Source organism: Chelonoidis abingdonii, chromosome 6 (genome assembly GCF_003597395.2).
Source record: "Chelonoidis abingdonii isolate Lonesome George chromosome 6, CheloAbing_2.0, whole genome shotgun sequence".
In the NCBI taxonomy this organism is placed as follows: domain Eukaryota; kingdom Metazoa; phylum Chordata; order Testudines; family Testudinidae; genus Chelonoidis; species Chelonoidis abingdonii.
This window is the reverse complement of record NC_133774.1, coordinates 16,990,623-17,017,265: the sequence shown is the minus strand read 5'-3', so window position 1 is coordinate 17,017,265 and position 26,643 is coordinate 16,990,623. Positions and strand designations below refer to the sequence as shown.

Below are 26,643 nucleotides of genomic sequence, written 5' to 3'. Positions count from 1 at the left end.
CTGTGTGCCAAGCTCACTTCAGCCCTCCGGCACAAAGACACTAGAATGAGAGTTACACTGTCAGTGGAGAAGCAGAGAAGTGGAGTGGAGATCACGCTGTGGAAACTTGAAACACCAGATTGCTACCAGTCAGTGGGAAATAATTTTGTAGTTGGAAAATCCACTGTGGGGGGCCATTCATCATCTTCTGCTACATAGGACTGTGACTCTAGGCAATGTTCAGAACACAGCAGATGGATTTGCAGCAATGGGGTTCCCAAAACTAGTGGAGCAATAGACGGCATGCATATCCCTATTTTGGCACTAGCCCACCTTGCCATAGAGTACATCAACAGAAAGGACTACTTTTCTATGGTTATGCAACCGTTGTTGGATCACCAGGGATGTTTCACCAACATCACTGCTGGCTGGTCAGGGAAGGTGTATGACACTTGCATCTTTAAGAGCTCAGGACTGTTCAGGAACTTTCCTTCCTGACCAGCAGATTACCATTGGCAATGTTGAAATGCCAATAGTGATCCTAAGGGACCCAGCCTACCCCTTGCTTCCCTGGCTCAATAAGATGTCCACCAGCCTCCTTGACAGCACCAAGGAAAGATTCAACTACTGGCTCAGCAGGTGCAGAATGACTGCTGAATGTGCTTTTGGTAGACTGAAGGGACACTGGATGCTGGTTTGTTCGCAAGATTGGATCTCAGTGAAAAAACATCCCAATGGTTACAATTGCCTGCTGTGTCCTGCATAATATCTGTGAAACAAAGGGGGAAAAGTTGCTGCTGGGAGAGAAGTGGAGCAGCTGTCTGTTGGGTTTGAACAGCCAGACACAAGGGCTATTAGAAGGGCTTAACATGGAGCTACATGGCCAGGGAGGTTTTGAAAGAGCACTTTAAAAGCAAGCCACAGTAGGTCATTGTGATGTACTGTGCTCTATCTGGCCCTGCTGTTTTGGGGCCAGTCAGGAATTGTGTGATGCTTGATGTATATCTATGAATATAACACTGTCAATGCAGCTATTAATTTTGCAGTGCTTGCTGTCCATTTATGATATTACACTGTGTTCGTCACTGGTTCTATGAGTTGTGTGAACGTGTACAATAACAGATAAGTGGGTGCTTTCAGTACCACTGGGCACTGTGCAGCATTTAAAAACAAGTTACACAAGCACCTGTCAGAGACAGTCTAGTTATACTTGGTCCTGCCACAGAGTGATAGGCTGGACTTGATGACTTCTTGAGGTCCCTTCCAGCCCTACATGTCTATGATTTTGTGATATGCTGTGAATTAATAAAGATGAATTACTTTCCAAAGAATAGATTTTTTTGAGAAACAAAACCAGAGCAAAGAAAAATCTGTGCGATAACTTAATAAATTAATGGAACAGAACTTTAACAAGGGGAAAAAACATTCATGTCCATTTTAGCTACACATACAGGAACTGTGGCTTTCACAGGTTGGCATGTGTGAAGCTGTGGTTGTCCTTACTGTCCCCTGGGGCAGAGTGGTAGGAGAAGGATGCAGCCCCTGATGCCACATGGAATGCTGAGGTGGTGTACGGAAGTGTGTAATGGTGTTTTCCACAGATTACAAACGGAGGTAAGCCCATGATTGCTGACCCTGTAGATTCACAAGAGTCTGAAGTATCTGTGTTTACTGCTGGAGAAGCCCCGTTATGTCCTCATACATTTCTCACTCCTCTTCCTGATGGTGGCTCCTGGGTCTTTCTACTGTTGGCTCTTTCCTTCTCCATACAATCTGCAACATTCATCCTCTAGGGCCCCTGCTCCCAGTCTGATGCAGCGCTGGCTTGCAGGATCTCACTGAATAAGTCATCCTGAGTCCTCTTCTTTGTCTTCCTTATCTCGCTCAGGCGCTGCACAGGTGTGGAAGGGAAACCCTTCAAGGCTGCAATGGCAACAGCTACAGACAAAACACACAGAGGAACCATTGTCAGTATAGTCACAATGGAAAGCAAAAGTTAAGATTCAAAACTCCCTGCCCTTGCTTCCTTCAAGTTTTAAACAATACAGGCTTATTGACATTTCTGCTTTGACGTGCTTGTGCATGACACCACTCAGAGCTCGAGCCCTGGTGAGAACGGCCCAGCAGGGTAAAGGAAATGAGGAAGGAATTGCTTGGTTGCATGAAAATGAACATAGAGCAAAGGCTCTGAATACTGGCACCATTTTCCACAGGAAGTGGTGCTTTTAACTGATATCTCACTCCTGAGGGTGACAGGAGCACAGCTGCTGCTGTTGTCCCATAGCCACCCGGATCTGTATGCTGCTAGCCTGTGTACTGCTGGCAGACATGGGAAAGCGTCCTACTGCAGAGGAAGAAATAAGGCTGTCATCCCTTGAATCCTTCAGGAGAAGGTTGCATAATATCTCCATGTAAGTTTCATTGAGATCTCTCTGGACGATTCAAGGGACATCCCTGTGTACATAAACAAACTGGGCCTCTAACTCTAGAGGGGAATGAAAAGCAGATAACAATGCTACCTCTGTCTTGTGACAGTGTGTATCCCCAACACAGCCCTTGCACACTATTGTAATAATCTTTGTACAAGGTAAGACTATTGAGAGCATGTGGTGAGAGAACCTTTGCTTTGAATTTGACATAGTTTGTTAAGTTAGGCATGAGTTGCATTTTATCTTTATTTCTCTTGTAACCATTTCTAGCTTTTTTGTCTCAATACTTGTATTCACTTAAAATCTCTCTCTTTGTGGTTAATAAACTTGTTTTATGTAATGCAGTGTGTTTGAACTGGAGTGTTTGGGAAACTCCATTTCGGATAACAGGATTTGTGCATATAAAATGCACAGACTTTATATGAGCTTGTATTGTCCAGGAGAGGACTGGGCAATATAAGACGTACATTTCTGGGGGAAAGTCTGGACTGGGAGTGTGCTGGGGTCACCCTGCAGTATAACTCAAGCAGATAAAAGCCCAAGTGTGGCCAGCAGGTTGCAAATGCACACAGACATAGCTGGGAGTGATTTACACGCTAGAGGCTGTTTGTGAGCAGTCCAGGAGAGGAGCCAATAACAGCAAAGGCACCCCACATTAGAGGGCCGGGGTGACACAGCTTCTCACTAGTCTAGATTGTACCCTGGGTATGTCACATTGTGCTGCTACCTCTTCTAGTACGAGTAAATTAATTAAAATCAATAGCTGTGTCCTGTTAAGTTGGGGGCACCATCAGTACATCATTGTAATGGAAAATACAATTACACACTTACCCGAGGTTCCATTCCCCACACTGGGCTTGCCCATGCTCTACTGCTGGAACTGAGTGGACTGCAGTGGAGCCTCAAACAGGTCCTGGCTCACAGCATAGCTGGACACTCACTCACAAATCCCACTTCCTCCTCATCCTTCTTGTTCATGGCCAGGGTCTGTGGTTGGGCTCCTCGGAGATATCCACAGTGGTCTGCAGGGGACGGGGTGTCTCCGCCAAGTATGGCATGCAGCTCTTTGTAAAAGCAGCAGGTCTGTGGTTCAGCCCCAAATTGACTGTATGCCTCCATGGCCTTCTGATACGCCTGATGCAGTTCCTTCACTTTCACACAACACTGCTGCTAGTTCCTGTCGTACTCCTTTTCCTGCATCCCCTGTGCAATCTGCTCATGGATGTCCACATTTCTATGGCTGGTCCATAGCTGTGTTGCACAGCCTCTTCTCCCCACAGGCCCAGGAGATCCAATATCTCCGGTGCACTCCAAGCCAGAGCACGTAGCTACCATGGTCAGCAGCACAGTTTCACACACCAATGGAGAGCTGCTAGGTGTGCTTACCAAGCTGGACAATCAGGAAAAAAGCTCTTCAAAATTTGCAGGACTTTAAAGGGGGGCAGGCCTTCTGGCCTCTGTGACCCCTGGGCACTGGAGTTCACAACTTTGCCCAGAATGGTCAGTACTAGACATTGTGGGACAGCCACTGGAGAATGTTAGGGTCAACATAGGTGCTGCTTCGACCGCAGTACATTGTCCCTGGCTAACCACTGCTCAGGGAGGCGTGTTACTGAGTTGCTGTTACAAGGCACTTACATCAGTGGGAGACAAAGTTAAGTGTAGACACATGCCCAGCTAGGTCAATGCAAGGGAATGCAACCTAACTTTGTAGAGCAGAGCAGGTCTAAGGAGGGGATTAGTTAGATGGAAAGACAAAGGAAGGAAGAGGCAGAACAGGTTGGAGCAAAGAGCCAATCAGCACAGGAAAAATAATGTTTAGAGTAAAAACTATAGAAAATAGTCTGATGAGATCCTCAGTGTTTGTGAGTCCCTGCTTGGACTGCGTTTTGCAACTGTTCTGCCAGCTTCAGCCTCTGGCTGGCTCAGAGGAATCTAATGAGATCACAGCCCATGGTGGCAGTTTCAGGGTAATTTATCCTCACCTGCGTATTGAGATCCTGTGGCTCATTCAGATGTCCTGTGCAGTTCTTAATGTCTTGTTTGCAGCAGCTCAGAGGAACACTGTTATTGCCAGTGGTATTAAACCACTGGGTGGTTGTCCAGTCGGTGTAGTTAGTTACGCCACAACATCGAAGCTGTAAAACAACAAATAACTAAATTAATGCAAACAGAGTTAAGTTGTACCATTCTTAGGAATGTCATGCAGGTAAGTCTCTGCAAGATGCTGACTAATAAAAAAATTACAGTATTCTAAAGTAATCCATCAAAACACTGCAGTCACACTGTTGTAAGGTGCAGTGAATTAGACCACTACAGTAGTGGGGTTGGTTTGTTTGTTTTTGTTTTTTTAAAGAAAAATGCCCTCCAGTCCCACTGAAATCAGAATTCAGAGCTCGCAGCCCTGCACAGGATTTGGCAAATACAGCACTTTTCTTCTGCAGATACTGTACACAGTCTAAAAATAATGGAAGGAAGAAAAGGGAAGTTGCTTCATCGGCATGTGAACTACAGATAGAACAAAAACAAGATCAGAAATACATCCTTTTCTTTTGTTAGTAATGTTATTTGTGCTACAATCACAATGGAGGACAGATTTATACAAAAATCTCAGTACATCAAGAAGCTACATAAGAACATAAGAATGTCTAAAGGTCCATCCAGCCCAGTATCCCATCTACCAACAGTGGCTAATGCCAGATGCCCCAGAGGGAGTGAATCTAAGAGGTAATGATCAAGTGATCTCTCTCCTGCCATCCATCTCCATCCTCTGACAAACAGAGGCTAGGGACACCATTCCTTACCCATCCTGGCTAATAGCCATTAAAGAACTTTATCTCCATGAATTTATCTAATTCTCTTTTAAACCCTGTTATAGTCCTAGTCTTCACAACCTCCTCGGGCAAGGAGTTTCACAGGCTGAATGTGCGTGGTTTGAAGAAGAACTTCCTTTTATTTTTGTTTTAAACCTACTGCCCATTAATTTCATTTGGTGGCTCCTAGTTCTTATATTATGGGAACAAGTAAATAACTTTTCCTTATTCACTTTCTCCACACCACTAACGATTTTATATACCTCTATCATATCCCTCCTAAGCCTCCTCTTTTCCAAGATGAAAAGTCCTAGTCTCTTTAATATCTCCTCATATGGGACCCATTCCAAACCCCTAATCATTTCAGTTGCCCTTCTCTGAACCTTTTCTAATGCCAGTATATCTTTTTTGAGATGAGGAGACCACATCTGTACACAGTACTCAAAATGTGGGCGTACCATGGATTTATATAAAGGGCAATAAGATATAATCTCCATCTTATTCTCTATCCCTTTTTTAATGATTCCTAACATCCTGTTTGCTTTTTTGACTGCCTCTGCACCTACTGCGTGGACATCTTCAGAGAACTATCCATGATGACTCCAAGATCTTTTTCCTGATTCATTGTAGCTAAATTAGCCCCCATCATATTGTATGTATATGTTGGGATTATTTTTTCCAATGTGCATTACTTTACATTTATCCACATTAAATTTCATTTGCCATTTTGTTGCCCAATCACTTAGTTTTGTGAGATCTTTTTGAAGTTCTTCACAGTCTGCTTTTTGGTCTTAACTATCTTGAGCAGTTTAGTATCATCTGCAAACTTTGCCACTCACTGTTTACCCCTTTCTCCAGATCATTTATGAATAAGTTGAATAGGATTGGTCCTAGGACTGACCCTTTGTGGGAACACCTACTTATAGTTACTGTACCTCTCCATTCTGAAAATTTACCATTTATTCCTATCCTTTTTCCCTGTCTTTTAACCAGTTCTCAATCCATGAAAGGATCTTCCCTTTTATCCCATGACAACTTAATTTACGTAAGAGCCTTTTGGTGAGGGACCTTGTCAAAGGCTTTCTGAAATCTAAGTACACTATGTCCACTGGATCCCCCTTGTCCACATGTTTGTTGACCCCTTCAAAGAACTCTAATAGATTAGTAAGACATGATTTTCCTTTACAGAAACCATGTTGACTTTTGCCCAACAATTATGTTCTTCTATGTGTCTGACAATTTTATTTTACTATTGTTTCAACTAATTTGCCCAGTACGGACGTTAACATTACTGGTCTGTAATTGCCAGGATCACCTCTAGAGCCCTTTTTAAATATTGGCATTACATTAGCTATCTTCCAGTCATTGGGTACAGAAGCTGATTTAAAGGACAGGTTACAAACCATAGTTAATAGTTCCGCAAATTTCACATTTGAGTTCTTTCAGAACTCTTGGGTGAATGCCATCTGGTCCCGGTGACTTGTTACTGTTAAGTTTATCAATTAATTCCAAAACCTCCTTCTAGTGACATTTCAATCTGTGACAATTCCTCAGATTTGTCACCTACAAAAAGCCGGCTCAGTTTGGAATCTCCCTAAACATCCTCAGCCGTGTGAAGACTGAAGCAAAGAATTCAATTTAGGTTTCTCTGCAATGACTTTATTGTCCGAACTAAGAGCGCTCCTATTTAGTTCTTGATCGTCCAGGCCATCCAAGGGGCTGGTCTCAGGCCCCAGATGTCAAGGCTCCCTGCATGGCTGATGGGGGGCGCTTACTCTCACTTGCTGTGAAGTGTTGAGTTTTGCATCATGGCTGCTTGATTTAGTTTCGTCCAGGAGTCAAGATAAAAGGTCAATCCCCTGATATATCTATGCCACCGTCGTCTTTGCGTGCCTCCTTCTTGTAATGACTTTCTATGGATCTAGAGTTTCAATCCAGCTGTTTGTTTTAGCAGGCTTCTGCTTCTGATGTACTTAAAAACATTTTGTTATTACCTTTTGAGTTTTGGCTAGCTGTTCTTCAACTCCTTTTTTGGCTTTTCTTATTACATTTTTACACTTAATTTGGCAGTGTTTATGCTCCTTTCTATTTACTCTCACTAGGATTTGACTTCCACTTTTTAAAAGATGCCTTTTTATCTCTTACTGCTTTCTTTACATGGTTGTTAAGCCACAGGTGTGCTCTTTTTTAGTTCTTTACTGCTTATGTTTTTTAATTTGGGTATACATTTAAGTTGGGCCTCTATTTGGTGTCTTTAAAAGTGTCATGCAGCTTGCAGGGATTTCACTTAGTCACTGTACTTTTAATTTCTGTTAACTAACTCCTCATTTTTGCATAGTTCCCCTTTCTGAAATTAAATGCCACAGAGTGTTGGGCTGTTGAGGTGTTCTTCCCCACCACAGGAATGTTAAATATTCGTATATTATGGTCACTATTTCCAAGCGGTCCTGTTATAGTTACCTCTTGGACTCAGATCTTGTGCTCCACTCAGGACTAAATCAAGAATTGCCTCTCGTCTTGTGGGTTTCTGTACCAGCTGCTCCAAGAACCAGTCATTTAAAGTATCGAGAAATTTTCTCTCTGCATTTCGTCCTGAGGTGACATGTACCCAGTCAATATGGGGATAATTGAAATCCCCCACTATTATTGAGTTCTTTGTTTTGATAGCCTCTCTAATCTCCCTTAGCATTTCATCGTCACTATCGCTGTCCTGGTCAGGTGGTCGATAACGGATGCCTAATGTTATATTCTTAGTGGAGCATGAAATTACTATCCATAGAGATTCTGTGGAACATGTGGATTCATTGAAGATTTTTACTTCATTTGATTCTACATTTTCTTTCACATATAGTGCCACTCCCCTCCCCCACACGACCTGTTCTGTCCTTCTGATATATTTTGTACCCCAGTGATTATGTCCCACTGATTGTCCTCACTCCACCAGGTTTCTGTGATGCCTATTACAGCAATATCCTCCTTTATCATGAGGCACTCTGGTTCACGCACCTTATTATTTAGGCTTCTAGCATTTGTGTACAAGCACTTTAAAAACTTGTCATTGTTTATTTGTCTGCCCTTTTCTTATGTGTCAGATTCTTTTTTATGTGAATGTTTCTCAGCTGATCTGGCCCATACTTTATCCTCTTCCATCCTCTTCTCTTGACCAAAACCTAGAGAATCTCTATCCATAGACTTTCCTCTAAGAGACGTCTCGGTCCGATCCACATGCTCCTCTCCTCTCCTCCCAGTAGATAAAACAGACCAAATTTCCACAGTACAATAAAAATTCCTAATATTTATTTATTATGAAAGTTGAGATACTATGGTGATACACAGCAGCATACGACCTAAGGCAAAATAAATAAAAACACTCATTTAGGGCCTGATCTATAGCCCATTTAAGTCAATATGAGCCTTTCTTAAGTCCATTAACTTAAATGGACTTTGGATCAGGGCCCTATGGTCCAAACCTGCAAGGAGCTGAGTACTCTCAATTGCCACTGAAATGAATAAGAACTGACAGTGCTGAGCATTTTGCAGAACAGGTTTTAGAAAGTAGCAGGCTGATTTTCCCACTAGAGGCTGCATGCATGGTTTAATGTCTACTGGATATTTTTAAATAAATCTCAGCAGCAGATCAGAAGTTTTCCTACCTGTTCTTGCAAGTAATCCACAACACCAGATTCCGGACTTTTCCCATCATATTTCTGGAAGACTGTATGCATTGTGCCTTGCACATCTGTTTTTACCTGAAATGAGAAAACACAGTGCATATTCTGTATAACAGCAGCTCAGAAGTTTCTAAAATGGAAACTTTAGAAGATTCCTAGACTCAGCAAAACTGAGTGCAATGAAAAGTGAAATAATGCTTTTGGTAAAATATTGGTGTCACTTAACCCTGCTGGCATTCTTGGACATAAATAATTCTCCTATTGACTTTAAGAACCCTCTTCTGTGAGCATTCATGATGGCAAGCTGATTAGAAGGTTGCTCTGATACCTACTAAGCTAAGTACTACCTGTCTCCATCTTCTTCCAGAAAAATCCACACATTATTTAGGGTTTCGTTCTACACAGCACATGTGTGGGTACAATCCTGTTCTGCACTCACACTCCACCCTTGTATCCTGAAGTATTGAGAATAAAGGATCAGATGTGAGAAGAATGGTGGGAGAAAAGGAATTCACAGAAGGAGATTGTGACTTTCTGCTCTGGACACTTAGAGCTGTAAGCCACTATGTCACCTCTCTGTTTCAGCAAGAGTGAGCTTTCCTAGAATTTAAACTGTGTCAGCTCCCTGCCGCACCAGTCTGTTTACCTCAGCAGCAAATTCCTCAAGACTCTTCCAGTCTGAACCTTGCTCTGCAGGTAACAATGAGTGAACCCCAGTTTCTGAGTTCCCCCACAGACATCTCTTCGGCAGTGTCTAGTCTCTGTCACTGTGACACTCACAGAAATTAAGTTTGCTGCCTCCAAAGAGACAGGGTACACACCAGCCTGTCAGTTTAGTTGTGGACTCACACTTACTTCACTACAAAAGCACTGAGATGTTTTACAGTAAAACTAAGAATCAGTTTATTAGCAAGAGAAAAAGAAGCAGGAGATGGTTACAAACAAATGCAACACTTTCTAGTGTCTAAAACTTAATTTTAGCAAGTTACAATCTTTGGCTAGCAGTTTTCTTACTTCAAGTTACCTGAATCTCTAGCCCTCCAGGCTAGGGGATCCAATTTCCACAGGATCAGAGGGTGCTGTATCCCATGTCCCTTAAGTGACCGATAAATAAAATCTCTTTTTGTTCCCATTATATTACCCAAAGTACATTGTCTCTGCCTCAAGAGCCAGGAGGGCTTCCTGAGATGCAGCCTCTGACAACCGATGAGTTCACTAAGCTCCTTCCGCCATTGCTTGTTAGTTTGTTTGCTTTGTTTACCTTGTATGTACTTTCATTGTCCTCTGCCTGTAATCAAGCTAGTCAGGCCAGAGAATCCACTTTCCTTTGTCTAGGACAGGCTCAATGTATGCCTCCCAAACACATTTTAAGAACATATTTCAAGCACACATAACTCATAGACTTTAAGGTCAGATGGGACCATTATGATCATCTAGTCTGACCTCCTGCACAATGCAGGTCACAGAATCTCACCCACCACATCACACTGTACATGTCTATTTCCCTGGCTTTAAAGTTATTGTGACTAATTATTAACTCTACAAACAGAAATAACCTTTCATTTTCTTTAAATTGGCCTTACCTTGAGGCATCTCAATTTAGTATTATGAGAGGAGCAAGAGATCTCTTTACACATCATGCATACATATCACATAATGATATTCATGACCAGTGTGTCACCAGTTTTTATGATACCTTACTTTTATAGTACAATAAAGTTGTATACAATCAGTTGATTCAACTGCTTTTTCTTTGGGGTCCAGAACCCCATTTCTCACCCTGAAGTGTCTGGACCCTGATTGTCTCAGAGAGCCCTTCTTTTTATTCAGTATTAGACTAGATGTACTAATTTTTAGCTTACCTTTTCTCTGTAAATGAATCCCATAACAAAAGCTGCCACTTCTGCAATAAAGATAATCAGGATAATGACCAGGAACTGAAATCAGAAGAGAGGTACAGTAAGAAGGATGATCAGAGTGTTTAGATCAAAATGCAAATTTAGTGTTAAACAAGTCAGGCAAAGTGTATTGTTATTATCCAGCGTTGTCTCTCCAAACAGAGCTCCAGAAATTTCTGTGAAACAGCAGCAGAATATGACACCTGAACAGTTTAATAATCAGGGCTTCATGGGATCTCAAAGACTTATTTCAAAGGATAAGTACACCACAAAAAGTATATTTACACTAAGAACATGTATCAGCCATGGGTTACTGTGAAAGGATGCGTCAATTTCACAGTGGCCAGTAAGGAGTTAACTAGTGCCTCACATCTCTAGTAGCCCCACCCTGAATTAAACTGTCTTCAGCACTCATTCGAAAAAGCATGCGCCACCCATGGTAGGAAGATTCTGGTCTCTGCCCACCCAAGACTTTGGAAAGAGGAGTCTGGCTACTTTCTGCAAAGGATTCATTCCTGGTTATACTATGCAAGACCAGGAGGGGCCTGTGGTTAACATCTGTTGACAACACAGGTCACTCTCCTCCTGCAGATGTTGCCAAACTGTTCTTGATTTTCAGAAGCAAGGGCCAGATCCTCAGCTGGCGAAACTGGTATAATGCCACTGGAATCAATGGAGCTGTGACTATTTGCACCAGCTGGGGAGCTGATCCTGACTGTGCAAAGCTCCTTTTGGACAGAAGAGCAGTAAAGTTAATTGAAAATGGCTGATTGGCAGCTACCTTTCCAGTTATCAGGTACAAGACAGAGCTGTCTGAGAAAACACAGCTGCTGTATTGCTGCTGTTTATTCTGTACCACAGAACAGCAGATCTGACTGATAAAGTGTGAGTCAGGAAACTACCTTTTTGTTATTTACAGGCAGCTGTAGCCTGATGCAAAGAGCCATTTCCAATGGCCTGAGGAGCAGCAAGACAACAGACCAGGTTAGGATGGCCAGTCTACCCATAGCTACTGACAGGTTCACCTTCCTCTCAATCAACAAGCATTGGTCACTGCCAGAGGTAAGACACAGGATCGGACCAGTGCTTCATTATATCCAATGTGCCAAATCCTCTGATGCTAGTATGTAAGACTTGTCAGTTTTGCAAGAACACTGTACTTGTTACTGAGGAACTGAAAACTAAGTACCCATTACTATTTCCTCTGTAAATGTACAGGCAGTTCTGTGTATCTTTCAAGCTAATCCTACATCACAGCTCATTTTCCCTAACCTCACTGAGAGAACTTCCCATATTCTTAAACTGACACAGTTTTCTTTTCAGTAATACAGGAAAAGCTTTCCAATAAAGAAACCACGGGGTAAAAAAGAAACCTGGCACTTCTTGATGATCAGATCCTCTGCATTGTGACCTGACCGCTGGAATGGGCCCGTGATCATGGCACTGAACTGAGGGTTTAGGGGGGTAGAAGACCTACACCATATTCTTGGCTCTACTAATGATTTGCTGTGTCACTTTGGGAAAGTCACTTCACTGCTCTGGGTTTCCATCTCCCCTTTGCAAAATGGGGACAGCAATACGTACACACCTTTGCAAAGTGCTTTGGGATCTACTGAAGAAAAGTGGTAAGTACCATTACTAGTGCATCCTACACGACATCACGAACAGAGTGGCGGGATGGTGGAAAGATTGTGAACTAAAGCAATCCATTTTACCACAACTGTTAGTCATAAGAGGAGGCGCAATTTGTTCCTACTCCTAAAGAATGAGGCATGGAACTGAAGGTGGAGAGACCACCTTCACGAAACAGGCTGCCTCTAGGCCCTCCCTGTAACCAAGAACCACGGACACCATGAAAGTTTGTACGCTGACCCAGTTTTGAAAGCTAATAACAGAGTTGCCTATCATCCTCAAGTCTTCAAGACAGTCCCAAATTCTGTGGGTCTGTCTGTCCCATGTCTTCCATAGCAAGTTTATCAAGTGCTTAATGAGCCTGAGATTTGTTATATTAGACAGAATATCAATCCTTTGTGATGCATTAATGTTGCAAGATGATACAGACGTTTTACTGCACTGTGATGTCACAGAGATTGGGCTATCCTGCTGGGTTAGTGGCCTATACCTTAGGCCTTAAATACTCAAAGCTCATGCAAACCAGAGGTTCAGATCCTAGTAGGGTTCTTTCAACCCTTCATTTCTTCTGAAGTAGAACCAAATTCCACATAATTTACTCTGAGGATCTCTCTGATGATTCCTTTAAAAAAACAAAACAAAACAAGATCTTCCTCTGCGCTGTGTGGACGAGGACGCCATTGCACTTTTTACAAGAACAGGGGTTTGCTCTGTGTGCCTTTGGCCAAATTTAACCACTTCCTCATCCCTGATATTGTGCAGGGCCCACTATCCCAGAAGGGTCTTTAGTGACGCAGCAGGTATTTATGACTTCAGATTGGTCCTTAGCTTCAGAAATTTGCATTAGATTTGTGGAAACTGTTTACACAGAAACTTCAAACCACCTAAAACATGCTTGGTTCCAGGTTTTATTACAAGCTCAAAACAAAGACCTAGTCTACACTAGGAAAAGTTTGCTGATATAGTTATCCCAACAAACTACTACTACCCTACCCAACCCAAAGAGTGCTTTTGCCAGTATAGCTCACATCAGTTCTTCAGTTCAAATAAGTGACACTGGCAAACAGACTCTTGCTGGTATAACAATATCTATGCTAAGATTTTTGCTGATGTAAAAATGTCATTAAAAATTACACCTCTGACCAATATCATAAACCAGCATAAGTTCTAAGTGTAGACCTGACCAAAAAATAGGTTCTTTAAAGCTGCTTTGCTAAAAAGCAGAGCTAATGAACTGACACCAAATATTTGTGAAATAGAAGTGTTTTGTTCCATGCAGCACTACTCTGGGCACCCGCAACTTATCATGTTCCAAGTTTTCTTTCTGTGCCTGAAAAGTGGCTGTCAATCTATTTAGGTTTTACACAGTCCCATCATTGTAGTACCAACCTAAGGCCGTTTAATGAAATGATGCATCATCCGCAGTAGAACCAATGCATTGCAGTGGAGCTTGACTCTGCCCAGCACCTCATTTAGACAGCTTTAGGGATATTGTATGAAATGGATTATGGCTGAATGTGCAATACTTACAAGTCCCAGCCCAACACGTGACTCCCGGATAGTGGCACAGCAGCCAATCAGCCCAATGATAAACATCACTACAGCAACACAAATGATGATCACTGCTGGCAGCATGGCGTACTCGTCCTGCACGAAGCTGTCATAATTCTTGTAGGTGTTAATAACATATCCCCCAACATAGCCAAGACCAGCTGCTGCGGCCTGAAATGCAAAAATAAAATATCAAAAAGTTATTTGTTAAATGTCTTCCTGGGATAATAAATGGAGAAACTATTGGCCTTTTCATTGCAGTCGCTATGTTATGAAAAGACCTGGAAAAACACAGTGATCTGAAAGTAGCAGCTAAACCAAAGTAGCAGCTCTCACACATAGATTAAATTTAGTTCTGGCATCAGCAGATGCAACAGCTAGTATCATTAGTGGGAGCTGTACCTGCTTATATCAGTGCTGAATTTGCCCTACAGGCATTAGATCTAATTTTCAGGAGGATCATTGAAGAGTAGAACAAAAAACAAGTACAAAAAGTCCTGCGTATCTTTCATAGGGACTCACCTATTTCAACTGTCTGTATTATGAAAAAAACCCCTAATTTATAATAAAATAATGATAAAAAATAACTTCTTGCCTCAGCTGAGCTCTCTGGAACCCGCAAAATCTGTTGGGATGTTTAGATCGGCTAAATCTTGGAAATATGTAAGAATTTCTAAAAGTTTTTGTTTATTAACTATGTTTGTGGTCTTGCTGTGATGGAGTGGGGGATTTTCTTATTTCCTTAACAGTTTGCATGAAGAGTGTGGGTGACTCGATTTTCCTATGTGTTGCTGGTTTAAGGAGGTGGTGGAAGAGAGTGTTTGTTGTTGCAGAGGACCAGGTGTGACCTCCCCTAGCAGGCTGGACCCAGAACAACGGCCTGGACACAGTGACCCAGAGGCTGCCCCGTCTTGGCAACCAACCCAGTGGGAGGACAAAGGAGCTGAGGAGAGAAGGCCTCGGTGATCTGTATTTTTATCTATGAAAAAAGCACCTTGAGAATTGCATGTGTCATCTTTGTCATGTGTTTGATTTAATCTAGATCTTAAGCTCCCCGAGGCACTTTATTATTTACTTGATAACTGCTGCGTCGACCTAGGACCCAGTCATGCAGGGTGTTGCGCTTTCTCAGCTTCCACTGATTTTAACAGATCAGTCCTCTGTATGTATATGTGTAATGCTTAGGTGTATGATCCATTAACGTCAATGGGGCTTGCAGGCGCTCAGCACCACCAAGAATTGTTCAGCACCTCTCATGATGGGGTCCTACATATTTACGGTGACTTAAGGAGCTTAAGGGGTAGAATGAAAAAAAAAAGATGTTTCCTCATTCTTAAGCACAGCTGACTCCAGTGATCACAGGGATATTTCTCCAAGGCTTGTTGCGTCAAGATTCCTGCCTAGTACAGCGAATCCTTTATCAGCTTAAAGAGCCCTCGTGTTGTGTCTCTGGTCCATCACAAACAGCTCTTCTACTGTGCTAAAGTTTATCAGTGGTGTCAGTGAGCCTAAATCTATGTAGTGCTTTCCTCATCACAGATTATTCCAAAGCCCTTCACAGAAGCTGGGGCTGTTCATGACCATGCTGAGCACCCAAAACTTCGACTAGACAGGGTGTTGCCCACATAAAAGTCAATGAGAGTTTTACCATTGATCTCAATGGGAACAAGACTGGGCCCATGGAGTTCAATGGGAGCGGATCGAGCTCAGCATCTTGTACAAAGTACTCATCACCTCACCAAACTGCGCCCTTTGGCCTAATGCTGCTCTCACTGAAGTCCCAGCAAAGGCTTTGCTATTAATTTCACTGGGAGCAAACCTGGGGCTGTAGCGAGCTTATAGTCAACCTAAACCCAGGGATCACTCACCTCCCAGTCAAAGGCCTGGTCTACACTACGCGTTTAAACCAATTTTAGCAGCATTAAACCGATTTAACACTCTACCCGTCCACACTGCGAGGCCCTTTATATCAATATAAAGGGCTCTTTAAATTGGTTTCTGTACTCCTCCCCAACGAGAGGCGTAGCGCTAAAATCGGTATTACCATATCAGATTAGGGTTAGTGTGGCCGCAAATCAACAGTATTGGCCTCCGGGCAGTATCCCACAGTGCTCCACTGTGACTCAGCTCTGGACAGCAATCTGACTTCGATGCTGGCCAGAGAACAAGAAAGCTTGTCGAATTTGATTTCCATTCTGTTTGCCGCGGGAGCCTTGAATGCAGACAGGGTGCAACTTCAATCACAATCAAAAAGACGCTCAGCATGGACCGTACGGAGATACGATTCTGATCGCTGTAACGGGGAAACATCTGTTTCTATCAAAGCTCCGGTTACAGAAGACGAATGCAAAGCGTTGAAAAAATCTCAAGCTACACAGTGGCTGCGTGACAGGCTATGCGGAGCCAGAGACTCAAATGGACCATATGGAGGAGGGAGAGGGGTACTGAAAGGACTCAGCTTCCCACGTCCATAGCAGTCTCGACGTATTTGCATTTCTGGTGAGCTCCAGATGCTGGTAGGTCAACAATCATGTCCACAGTGGTTCAGGGAATAAGCTCGTCAATTTCTCCACCACGTGGAAAAGAAGGGAAAGAGATCTTTCTGATGCTTTTCAGTCACCTATGTCTAAGCTTTGAGCCGGTAGAATGCGATGGCTGCAGTGAGAGCATATTCGCTCCTCTCGCCTCCCCCGTGGCAGACGTAAATATGACTGAATATCCATGCGTTCCAACCTATCGCCGTGAGGCTCCTGGTGGCCTGAAGGTGCAGGCATGGCGTGGCGCCTGGGCTAAAATAGGAATGACTCCTGGTACATACCAGTAGAGGTAGCAACGGCTGTAACCGTCTTCTAAGCAACTGGAGCTGAGCTCTCAGACCCCTTGTCCCTTTCCTGTGTAAAGAAAGATTGTGTACTGCCTGGACTATCATCAGCAGGTGATGCGGGCTCCCCCCCGCACCGTCTGTATTCTGCCTGGCTGTCATCCCTCGGGAGGCTGTCCCCCTCATTTTCATCTCAACTAACAGTCATGTTTCTTATTCCTGCATCTTTATACTCATGACACAATTGTGGGACCTGCCAGGTTTAGCCATGGAAGGTGGGGGGGAGGAAAGCAAGGTGGGGTTGGTTGCGGGGCACCCCCATGTGAATGGCATTAGCTCAGCATTCTGTGGGACACTGGTTTCTCTAGTACAACTATTGCCCATATTCTAGGAACAGGCTGACTCTATTTAGAACATACAGAGAAGGGATTACTTCCGGGGTATTCCAGTTTTTGCCTTGCGCCCCCGCGATTCCTCAGCAGGGGCACCCATGATATCCTGTCCTTGCTGTTACTGTTTCTGCTCACGTCATCGTCTGCCATATTACCCGCAGCAGAATGGTACAGAAAGATGATAACCGTCTCTGCCTATCATTCAAAGCAATGAATGCCTGCTGTGTAAGCGCTGGAGTATCCGCACTCTGTCCGCGGCATCCAGTAACATCATACGGTGACTGTAAAAAAAAAAAAAAAAAAAAAAAGCTGAACGGGCTCCATGGTTGCCGTGCTATGGCGTCTGCCAGGGCAATCCAGGGAAAAAGGGTGCGAAATGATTGTCTGCCGTTGCTTTCCCGGAGGAAGGAATGACTGATGACATTTACCCAGAACCACCCGCGACAATGATTTTTCCCCATCAGCCACTGGGCTCTCAACCCAGAATTCTAAGGGGCGGAGGAGACTGCGGGAACTATGGGATAGCTATGGAATAGCTATCCACAGTGCAATGCTCCGAAAATCGACGCTAGCCTCAGACCATGGACGCACACCGCTGAATTAATGTGCTTAGTGTGGCCACGTGCACTTGACTTTATACAATCTGTTTTATAAAACCGGTTTATGTAAAATCGGAATAATCCCGTAGTGTAGACATACCCAAAGGCAGCCTCTGCTGCGGTGACATATACATTTAACATTGCACCAGCAGTTCAGCTCAGCTGATACCAGGCACTTCCTATTCTTGATGACATACATTCATTTTAATTGCACTCAGAGGAATTCACTCTTAAAGGAGACAATCACAATCGCTGGGATGCTGCTGTCTAAGAAACAACAATCTGGTCCCTTCCACATCCCCAACCAATATTGCACTTTCCTGTGGGAGAGTTCTGAAAGCCTGTGGGGTATTTAACTGTCACTATGGAGTTGTGCATTATTTTTAATGATGGTTTTCTTCTGGAATTGCTCTATTATTTACCCTGTAGGAGTTTCACAGATCATTTCATTCCTTTTCTGAAAAGGGGAAAGCCAATGCTCACACAAGTTTTCAAACATCTGAAGATATCCTTCTGGAGAGTAATCCCCCGCTAGGAAATTTGCACCAATTAAAGTCAATATAAGAACCATTTATCAGAAGAGCTCAGCTGTCTTTAAAAGCCATCATCACCCTCACTCAGAAACATGAACAACGGACTCTCAGCTCAGTGAAATATGGTATTTGCCTCTCAGGAGGAAGCAGATTAGTGCATCTGTCCACATACAATTGTGTTTGTATAAAGTAAATGAAATAAATGTATGTGATTTTATTACTGATGAAAGATAGAAGATTATCACCCTTGGAGACTGAACTCCTTTAACCAAAGGGCTGCAACAGCATGGGCATAACACAAAAGCTTCCCTGCAGAGTCCTGTCAATGTCTCAGAATTGATGTGGAGAGATCATCTCTCCAGTTAAGGTGAGAGTTCATCCCTTCAATCACTGACCTCTCTGCTAAGACTACTAATATGGTGCCAAAGATTTCTGTGTTGCTAGCACCTGTACACTGGACACTGGATCAAAGCCACCATGATCATATCACATAAGCCACACCTGGATTTAGGGTGACCAGATGTCCCGATTTTATAGGGACAGTCCCGATTTTTCGGGGTTTTTCTTATACAGGCTCCTATTACCCCCTACTTCCTGTCATGATTTTTCACATTTGCTGTCTGATCACCCTACCTGGATTTGACTGTGCAACCTACAGGTGCAAGACTATCCTGTGGTCCATTAGGTTTGCCAGTTTAAAGTAATTTAAAGTAATGTCCATAATACTTAATACTAAAACATGTTGATTGTTTCCACCATGTGTTAACCTCCTTTCCCCAGGTCTGCTGCATGTCCCTCCTTTATTTTCAAGTGCAAGGTGCATCACTCATTTTAGACCTAAAGGTACTTTCATCCCACACAACTCTGGTGTTATAGCTCATTGCTCATACATATACATTACTGGGATCAGATAAACTGAGTAATTAAACTGGGGTTGAACTAAACCTTGTGTGCGCTAAAGACATTGCTCCCATGTCCTTCCAAGACCCCTGCTCCATTGGGGCTGAATTCTGGCAGTCCCTTCTAATAGTATGATGGTGAAAGAACTGGGAGAGGAAACACAGGTTCACTGCTGTTTCACCTCCATCCTGGTTCCTTCAGAATCCTAGGAGTTGAGATCTGCAGCCACTCCATGCACCAAGCCACAAGGCAGTATTTGAGCTCCAGGGTCAACGGAGGATGACTGCAATTCTAGCACATGCCTTCAGCTCTATTTGTGGCAATTACCTATTCTCCTTTCTTGGAATAATTGTGGTCCTGGCATGAGAAACTTGCACAGGAAGCCATGAAGGGAACTGTACAGATTCACTTAGGCTAATATAAAATATAGGCTGAGCAGAGCACTCAATTTGTAGAGAGGAAGTGAAGAGAGTCAGAATTTGATGGCTGGTGTTTCCTTTGAATCTTTAGCATACATTTTTTAGGACTAATATTTTCTGGGCCTATCAGGTAACACGCAAAGTCCAAAAAGCCAGCGCTACACATTTATGGATTTGAGGGGTAAGCAGTGAAGGCTTGGTCCAAAATCCACAGACATCCATGCAAATACTCTCATTGATTTCAAGGAGCTTTGGATCAGGCCCTAAACACTAGCAGTAGATCTGGTCAAGGTTGAATATAAAACTTGTCGTATATCAGACAGTTGTTTTTAAAAAAATCCAATTTCAGGTTTATTTTTAAAATATCAGATTTTACATTTCAATGTTCCTAGTCAGGGAAAGAGAAAAACTTCATTCTCTGATTGTTATACTAGAGCCAGACTTCACTGGTGAAAGGTGTCAAAAGCTCGCTGTGCAGGAAAGTTAAAAGCCGCCCGCGCAGTAAGTCATCCAAGTGAAATAATTCCTTTAAGAATATCCAGCATTGTGTCTTCTTGAACACATCAGATTTAGCAAAGTTTCTTCTTTTCTAATTCACTTTCAGGTAAGTGAAGGATGCAAAGAAAATTGAAGATTCAGAAACTGAAAAACCTTCAGGGAAACTGTACTTTTCCACTGTCTTCATTTTAAGTTTTGCAGCAATAGATATGACAAACTACAACCACATTGGTAACAGCAACATACTGAGACACTGCTTAAGTGTCCGTCAAGGCACCTAGACAGACTTATGTGTAGTGCTGGGGAGGAGCCGGTGGTTGTGGTACATGTAGGTACCAATGACATAGGGAAGGGTAGGAGAGATGTCCTGGAAGCCAAATTTAGGCTGCTAGGGAAGAGACTGAAATCCAGGACCTCTATGGTGGCATTCTCAGAAATGCTCCCAGTTCCATGCGCAGGGCCAGGTAGGCAGGCAGAGCTTCAGAGTCTCAATGCGTGGATGGTGTAGAGAGGAGGGGTTTACATTCATTAGGAACTGGGGAAACTTTTGGGATTGGGGAGCCTATACAGGACAGACGGGCTCCACGTAAACCAAAGTGGAACCAGACTGCTGGCACTAAACATTAAAAAGGTTGTAGAGCAGTTTTTAAACTAGGAGATGGGGGAAAGCCGACTGCTGCAGAGGAGCATGTGGATCGGACACAGACTTCTCTTAGGGGAGAGTCTTGATGATAGGGAATCTCCAGGTTATAGTCAGGAACAGAGGACGGAAGAGGATAATGTAAGGGCCAGATCAGATGATAAACAGTCACATAAAAAAGAATCTGGCACATCAGAAAAGGGCAGACAAATAAACAGGGACAAGTTTTTAAAGTGCTTGTACACAAATGCTAGAAGTCTAAATAATAAGATGGGTGAACTAGAGTGCCTTGTGATAAAGGAGGATATTGATATAATAGGCATCACAGAAACCTGGTGGACTGAGAGCAATCAATGGGACACAATCATTCTCCGGGGTACAAAAATATATCGGAAGGACAGAACAGGTCGTGCAGGGGGAGGAGTGGCACTATATGTGAAAGAAAATGTAGATTCAAATGAAGTAAAAATCTTAAGCGAATCCACATGTTCCATAGAATCTCTATGGATAGAAATTTCATGCTCTAATAAAAATATAACATTAGGGATCTATTATCGACCACCTGACCAGGACAGTAATAGTGATGATGAAATGCTAAGGGAAATTAGAGAGGCTATCAAAATTAAGAACCCAATAATAGTGGGGGATTTCAATTATCCCCATATTGACTGGGAACATTTCACTTCAGGACGAAATGCAGAGATAAAATTTCTCGATACTTTTAAATGACTGCTTCATGGAGCAGCTGGTATGGGAACCCACAAGGGGAGAGGCAACTCTAGATTTAATCCTGAGTGGAGCGCAGGAGCTGGTCCAAGAGGTAACTATAGCAGGACCGCTTGGAAATAGTGACCATAATACAATAGCATTCAACATCCTGTGGGGGGAAGAACACCTCAACAGCCCAACACTGTGGCATTTAATTTCAAAAGAGGGAACTATACAAAAATGAGGGGGTTAGTTAAACAAAAGTTAAAAGGTACAGTGACTAAAGTGAAATCCCTGCAAGTTGCATGGGCCTTTTTAAAGACACCATAATATAGGCCCAACTTCAATGTATACCCCAAATTAAGAAACACAGTAAAAAAGAACTAAAAAAGAGCCACCGTGGCTTAACAACCATGTAAAAGAAGCAGTGAGAGATAAAAAGACTTCCTTTAAAAAGTGGAAGTCAAATCCTAGTGAGGCAAATAGAAAGGAGCACAAAACACTGCCAGCTTAAGTGCAAGAGTGTAATAAGAAAAGCCAAAGAGGAGTTTGAAGAACGCTAGCCAAAAACTCCAAAGGTAATAACAAAATGTTTTTTAAGTACATCATCAGAAGCAGGAAGCCTGCTAAACAACCAGTGGGGCCCCTTGACGATCGAGATACAAAAGGAGCGCTTAAAGACGATAAAGTCATTGCGGAGAAACTAAATGGATTCTTTGCTTCAGTCTTCACGGCTGAGGATGTTAGGGAGATTCCCAAACCTGAGCCGGCTTTTGTAGGTGACAAATCTGAGGAACTGTCACAGATTGAAGTGTCACTAGAGGAGGTTTTGGAATTAATTGATAAACTCAACATTAACAAGTCACCGGGACCAGATGGCATTCACCCAAGAGTTCTGAAAGAACTCAAATGTGAAGTTGCGGAACTATTAACTAAGGTTTGTAACCTGTCCTTTAAATCGGCTTCGGTACCCAATGACTGGAAGTTAGCTAATGTAACGCCAATATTTAAAAAGGGCTCTAGAGGTGATCCCGGCAATTACAGACCGGTAAGTCTAACGTCGGTACCGGGCAAATTAGTCGAAACAATAGTTAAGAATAAAATTGTCAGACACATAGAAAAACATAAACTGTTGAGCAATAGTCAACATGGTTTTGTAAAGGGAAATCGTGTCTTACTAATCTATTAGAGTTCTTTGAAGGGGTCAACAAACATGTGGACAAGGGGGATCCAGTGGACATAGTGTACTTAGATTTCCAGAAAGCCTTTGACAAGGTCCCTCACCAAAGGCTCTTACGTAAATTAAGCTGTCATGGGATAAAAGGGAAGGTCCTTTCATGGATTGAGAACTGGTTAAAAAGACAGGGAACAAAGGGTAGGAATTAATGGTAAATTCTCAGAATGGAGAGGGGTAACTAGTGGTGTTCCCCAAGGGTCAGTCCTAGGACCAATCCTATTCAATTTATTCATAAATGATCTGGAGAAAGGGGTAAACAGTGAGGTGGCAAAGTTTGCAGATGATACTAAAAACTACTCAAGATAGTTAAGACCAAAGCAGATTGTGAAGAACTTCAAAAAGATCTCACAAAACTAAGTGATTGGGCAACAAAATGGCAAATGAAATTTAATGTGGATAAATGTAAAGTAATGCACATTGGAAAAAATAACCCCAACTATACATACAATATGATGGGGGCTAATTTAGCTACAACGAGTCAGGAAAAAGATCTTGGCGTCATCGTGGATAGTTCTCTGAAGATGTCCACGCAGTGTGCAGAGGCAGTCAAAAAAGCAAACAGGATGTTAGGAATCATTAAAAAGGGGATAGAGAATAAGACTGAGAATATATTATTGCCCTTATATAAATCCATGACGCCCACATCTTGAATACTGTGTACAGATGTGGTCTTCTCACCTCAAAAAAGATAGCCTGGCACTAGAAAAGGTTCAGAAAAGGGCAACTAAAATGATTAGGGGTTTAGAGAGGGTCCCATCTGAGCAAAGATTAAAGAGGCTAGGTCTCTTCAGCTTGGAAAAGAGGGGACTAAGGGGGGATATGACAGAGATATATAAAATCATGACTGATGTGGAGAAAGTGGATAAGGAAAAGTTATTTACTCATTCCCACAATACAAGAACTAGGGGTCACCAAATGAAATTAATAGGTAGCAGGTTTAAAACAAATAAAAGGAAGTTCTTCACGCAGTGCACAGTTAACTTGTGGAACTCCTTACCTGAGGAGATTGTGAAGGCTGGAACTATAACAATGTTTAAAAGGGAACTGGATAAATTCACGGTGGCTAAGTCCATAAATGGCTTTTAGCCAGGAAGGGTAAAGAATGGTGTCCCTAACCTCTGTTCATCAGAGGATGGAGACGGATGGCAGGAGGGAGATCACTTGATCATTGCCTGTTAGGTTCACTCCCTCTGGGGCACCTGGCATTGGCCACTGTCGGTAGACAGATACAGGGCTAGATGGACCATAGGTCTGAACCGGTACAGCCGTTCTTATGTTCTTACCCTCGCTAGGGTGAGTTAGGACAAAAAGTCCTGGGGTATTTTTTGGTGGGGAGCGGGGGAAGTGGCCCGTGGAAGATTTTAATTCATCCTCTGCCTAATTTCTCTTTAAAAAATACAAAACCACAACAACTGCGTGTGAATTTGGTGCTTGCTGTTTTATAGTTCTTGTACAATATTATAATCCAGAATTTAATTACTATACCTAATTCCTTCTGAACTGCCTTAATCAATAGGGCAGGAGTCAGGTGAGAAGGTGCAGCTCTTTTTGTTAACTACACAATCGCTTATCTCAATCTGACTCTAAACATGGAGGTTGGGATTTTCAAACGCACTCAGAATTGGCCTCTCTCTGCTCCCACGGGAGTCATGGTGAAATACCCATCCACTTCCACAGGAGCAAAATTAGGCCAGTGCAGAGCACGCTTGAAAATCTTCTCACACACCCGACCCCAGTTCCTGCAGGGCACAGTCAGAGGGATACCACAGGTACTGGCACAGTTACTCCCACATTGGTAACTTGGTACCTCTCCTTTTGAATGCAGCACATTTACTTGTTGTATATTTCTACTGGTCAGACGTGACTCATAACAGGCTGAGGGTGCAATGCTATGGGAAATTGTGCTCTTCATCTTACTGTAATTAAATCTGGGTGTGCCTGCACAGGACCAGCGCTAGAGTTTCTCGCGCCCTAGGCGCACAGCCGTTTCGCCGCCCCGCGCACCGCTCCCGCGGCTCCGGTGGAGCTGCCGCAACCATTTCTGCGGAAGGTCCGTTGGTCCGCGGCTCCAGTGGAGCTGCCGCAGCCGTGCCTCCGAGAGGTCCACTGGAGCCGCGCGGGACCAGCGGACTGTCCGCAGGCATGACTGCGGCAGCTCCACCGGAGCCGCCTGCCACACCCCCCCGGCAAAATGCCGCCCCCGAAAATCCTGGCACCCTAGGCTATTGCCTAGTTTGCCTCAATGGAAGCGCCGGCCCTGTGCCTGCAGAGCAACAGGATGGTGGCTTCTGAATTGTCTGGGAACTGGTAAAAGAGGCTTGTTTGCTCTCTAAAACTGCTTGAGATTGTATGTTTAAGTACTTCTGGGAAAGTCCAAGGAGGTATATTGTGATTTATCAGTATATGTCAATTGAAAAAAAGGTGCTTAGTTGATAGTCGTGAAGAGGGAAATCTTCTAGGAACAACAGGTACAGTCTGGCCAGTAGGAGTGGTACTTGAGATACTTGTTCCATCCCAGGAGCTCAGCACTTAAAAATGAATCCTATTGTGAGTAGCACTACGTAAACCACTATTCAAAACACACACTGAAACTTCTATGTCTTGCTTCTGGTCATGCTGGAAATACAGGGATCTGAGTTGTTATCATAGAATTTTTGCAATTCTGCTTCCAGGCAAAAATGGGAAGTGTAGTGACACTTGAAAATGAAAGAATGGGTTTTTAAGTCATTAAGTGAATATTTTTGAGCCCCAGAGAAAAGAGTGACAAGGTTGAAAGCAAAGTTAAACCACAATGGTCCAAATTCCAATTATAGCAGCTTCGTCTGTCCACACTGTGGTGCAGTTACACCAGCAACTGGCCACTAATGGCTGAAATCCCCAGCCTAGACAAGATTTAGGAATGAAGTGAGGCTGGATGTAGGTGGTGAAAGAGAACTCACTGAGCAAACATGATTATTTTGTAACTGAATTTTGTTGTTGTTATTCTGATCTACGTCAAGCCATTGTAGCCATATGCAGAGGCATTACTGGCTGACTTGATTTTGGAAGATGTAACAACCAAACACTCCCCCAATTCTCCCCCCAAAACTCCCTACTCTGATTTTTATTCCCTTGATTGCCTACTAGGGCTCCCCAATGAAACACAGATTCATAGAACTATAGAGTCATAAGGAACCGCAAGGGTCATCTAGTCTAGCCTCCTGCCAAGATGCAGGATTTGTTGTGTCTAAACCATGCAAGCCAGATGGCTATCCAGCCTCCTTTGAAAACTTCCAGTGAAGGAACTTTCACAACCTCCCCAGGCAGTCTGTTTCATTGTCCTACTGTTCTTACAGTTTTTCCTGAGATTTAATCTAAATCTTCTGTGCTGCAGTTAGAACCTATTGCCTTTTGTCCTGCCCTCTGTGGCAAGAGAGAACTACTTTTCTCCATCTTTCTTATGGCAGCCTTTCAAGTATCTGAAGACAACTATCATGTTCCCCCTTAATCTCTTTTCCAAACTAAACATATCCAGTTCCTTCAGCCTTTTCACAAATGGCTTGCATTCCATCCCTTTGATCATCTTTGTCACTCACTTCTGGATCCTTTCAAGTTTCTCTACATCCTTTCTATATATTGGTGACCAACACTGGACACAGTACTCCAGCTGTAGTGCAGATTTAGAACAGTACTATCATCTCCTGTAGCCATGTCTACACTACGGGATAATATCGAATTAGCTAAAATCGGTTTTATAAAACTGATATTATAAATTTGATTTCATGCGGCCACACTAGGCACAGTAATTCAGCGTTGTGCGTCCATGGTCTGAGGCTAACGTCGATTTCTGAAGCGTTGCATAGTGGGTAGCTCTTCCGTAGCTATCCCATAGTTCCCGCAGTCTCCCCCGCCCCTTGGAATTCTGGGTTGAATCATTATTGTCG

At 43.1% G+C, this 26,643-nt stretch overlaps 1 protein-coding gene across 1 annotated transcript in view; it reads right to left on the bottom strand.

Annotated features, from left to right (window-relative positions):
* The window catches only part of LOC116817763 (tetraspanin-36-like), a 55,963-nt gene that overhangs the window by 4,254 nt on the left and 25,066 nt on the right, over positions 1 to 26,643 (bottom strand). Inside the window, exons 2-5 of the mRNA XM_032768188.2 lie at positions 13,953 to 14,144; positions 10,755 to 10,829; positions 8,875 to 8,970; positions 4,394 to 4,546 (exon numbers count right to left, since the gene is read on the bottom strand). Of these exons, the coding sequence (XP_032624079.1) occupies positions 4,394 to 4,546; positions 8,875 to 8,970; positions 10,755 to 10,829; positions 13,953 to 14,144 (516 nt within the window). The remainder of the gene's footprint in view (positions 1 to 4,393; positions 4,547 to 8,874; positions 8,971 to 10,754; positions 10,830 to 13,952; positions 14,145 to 26,643) is intronic.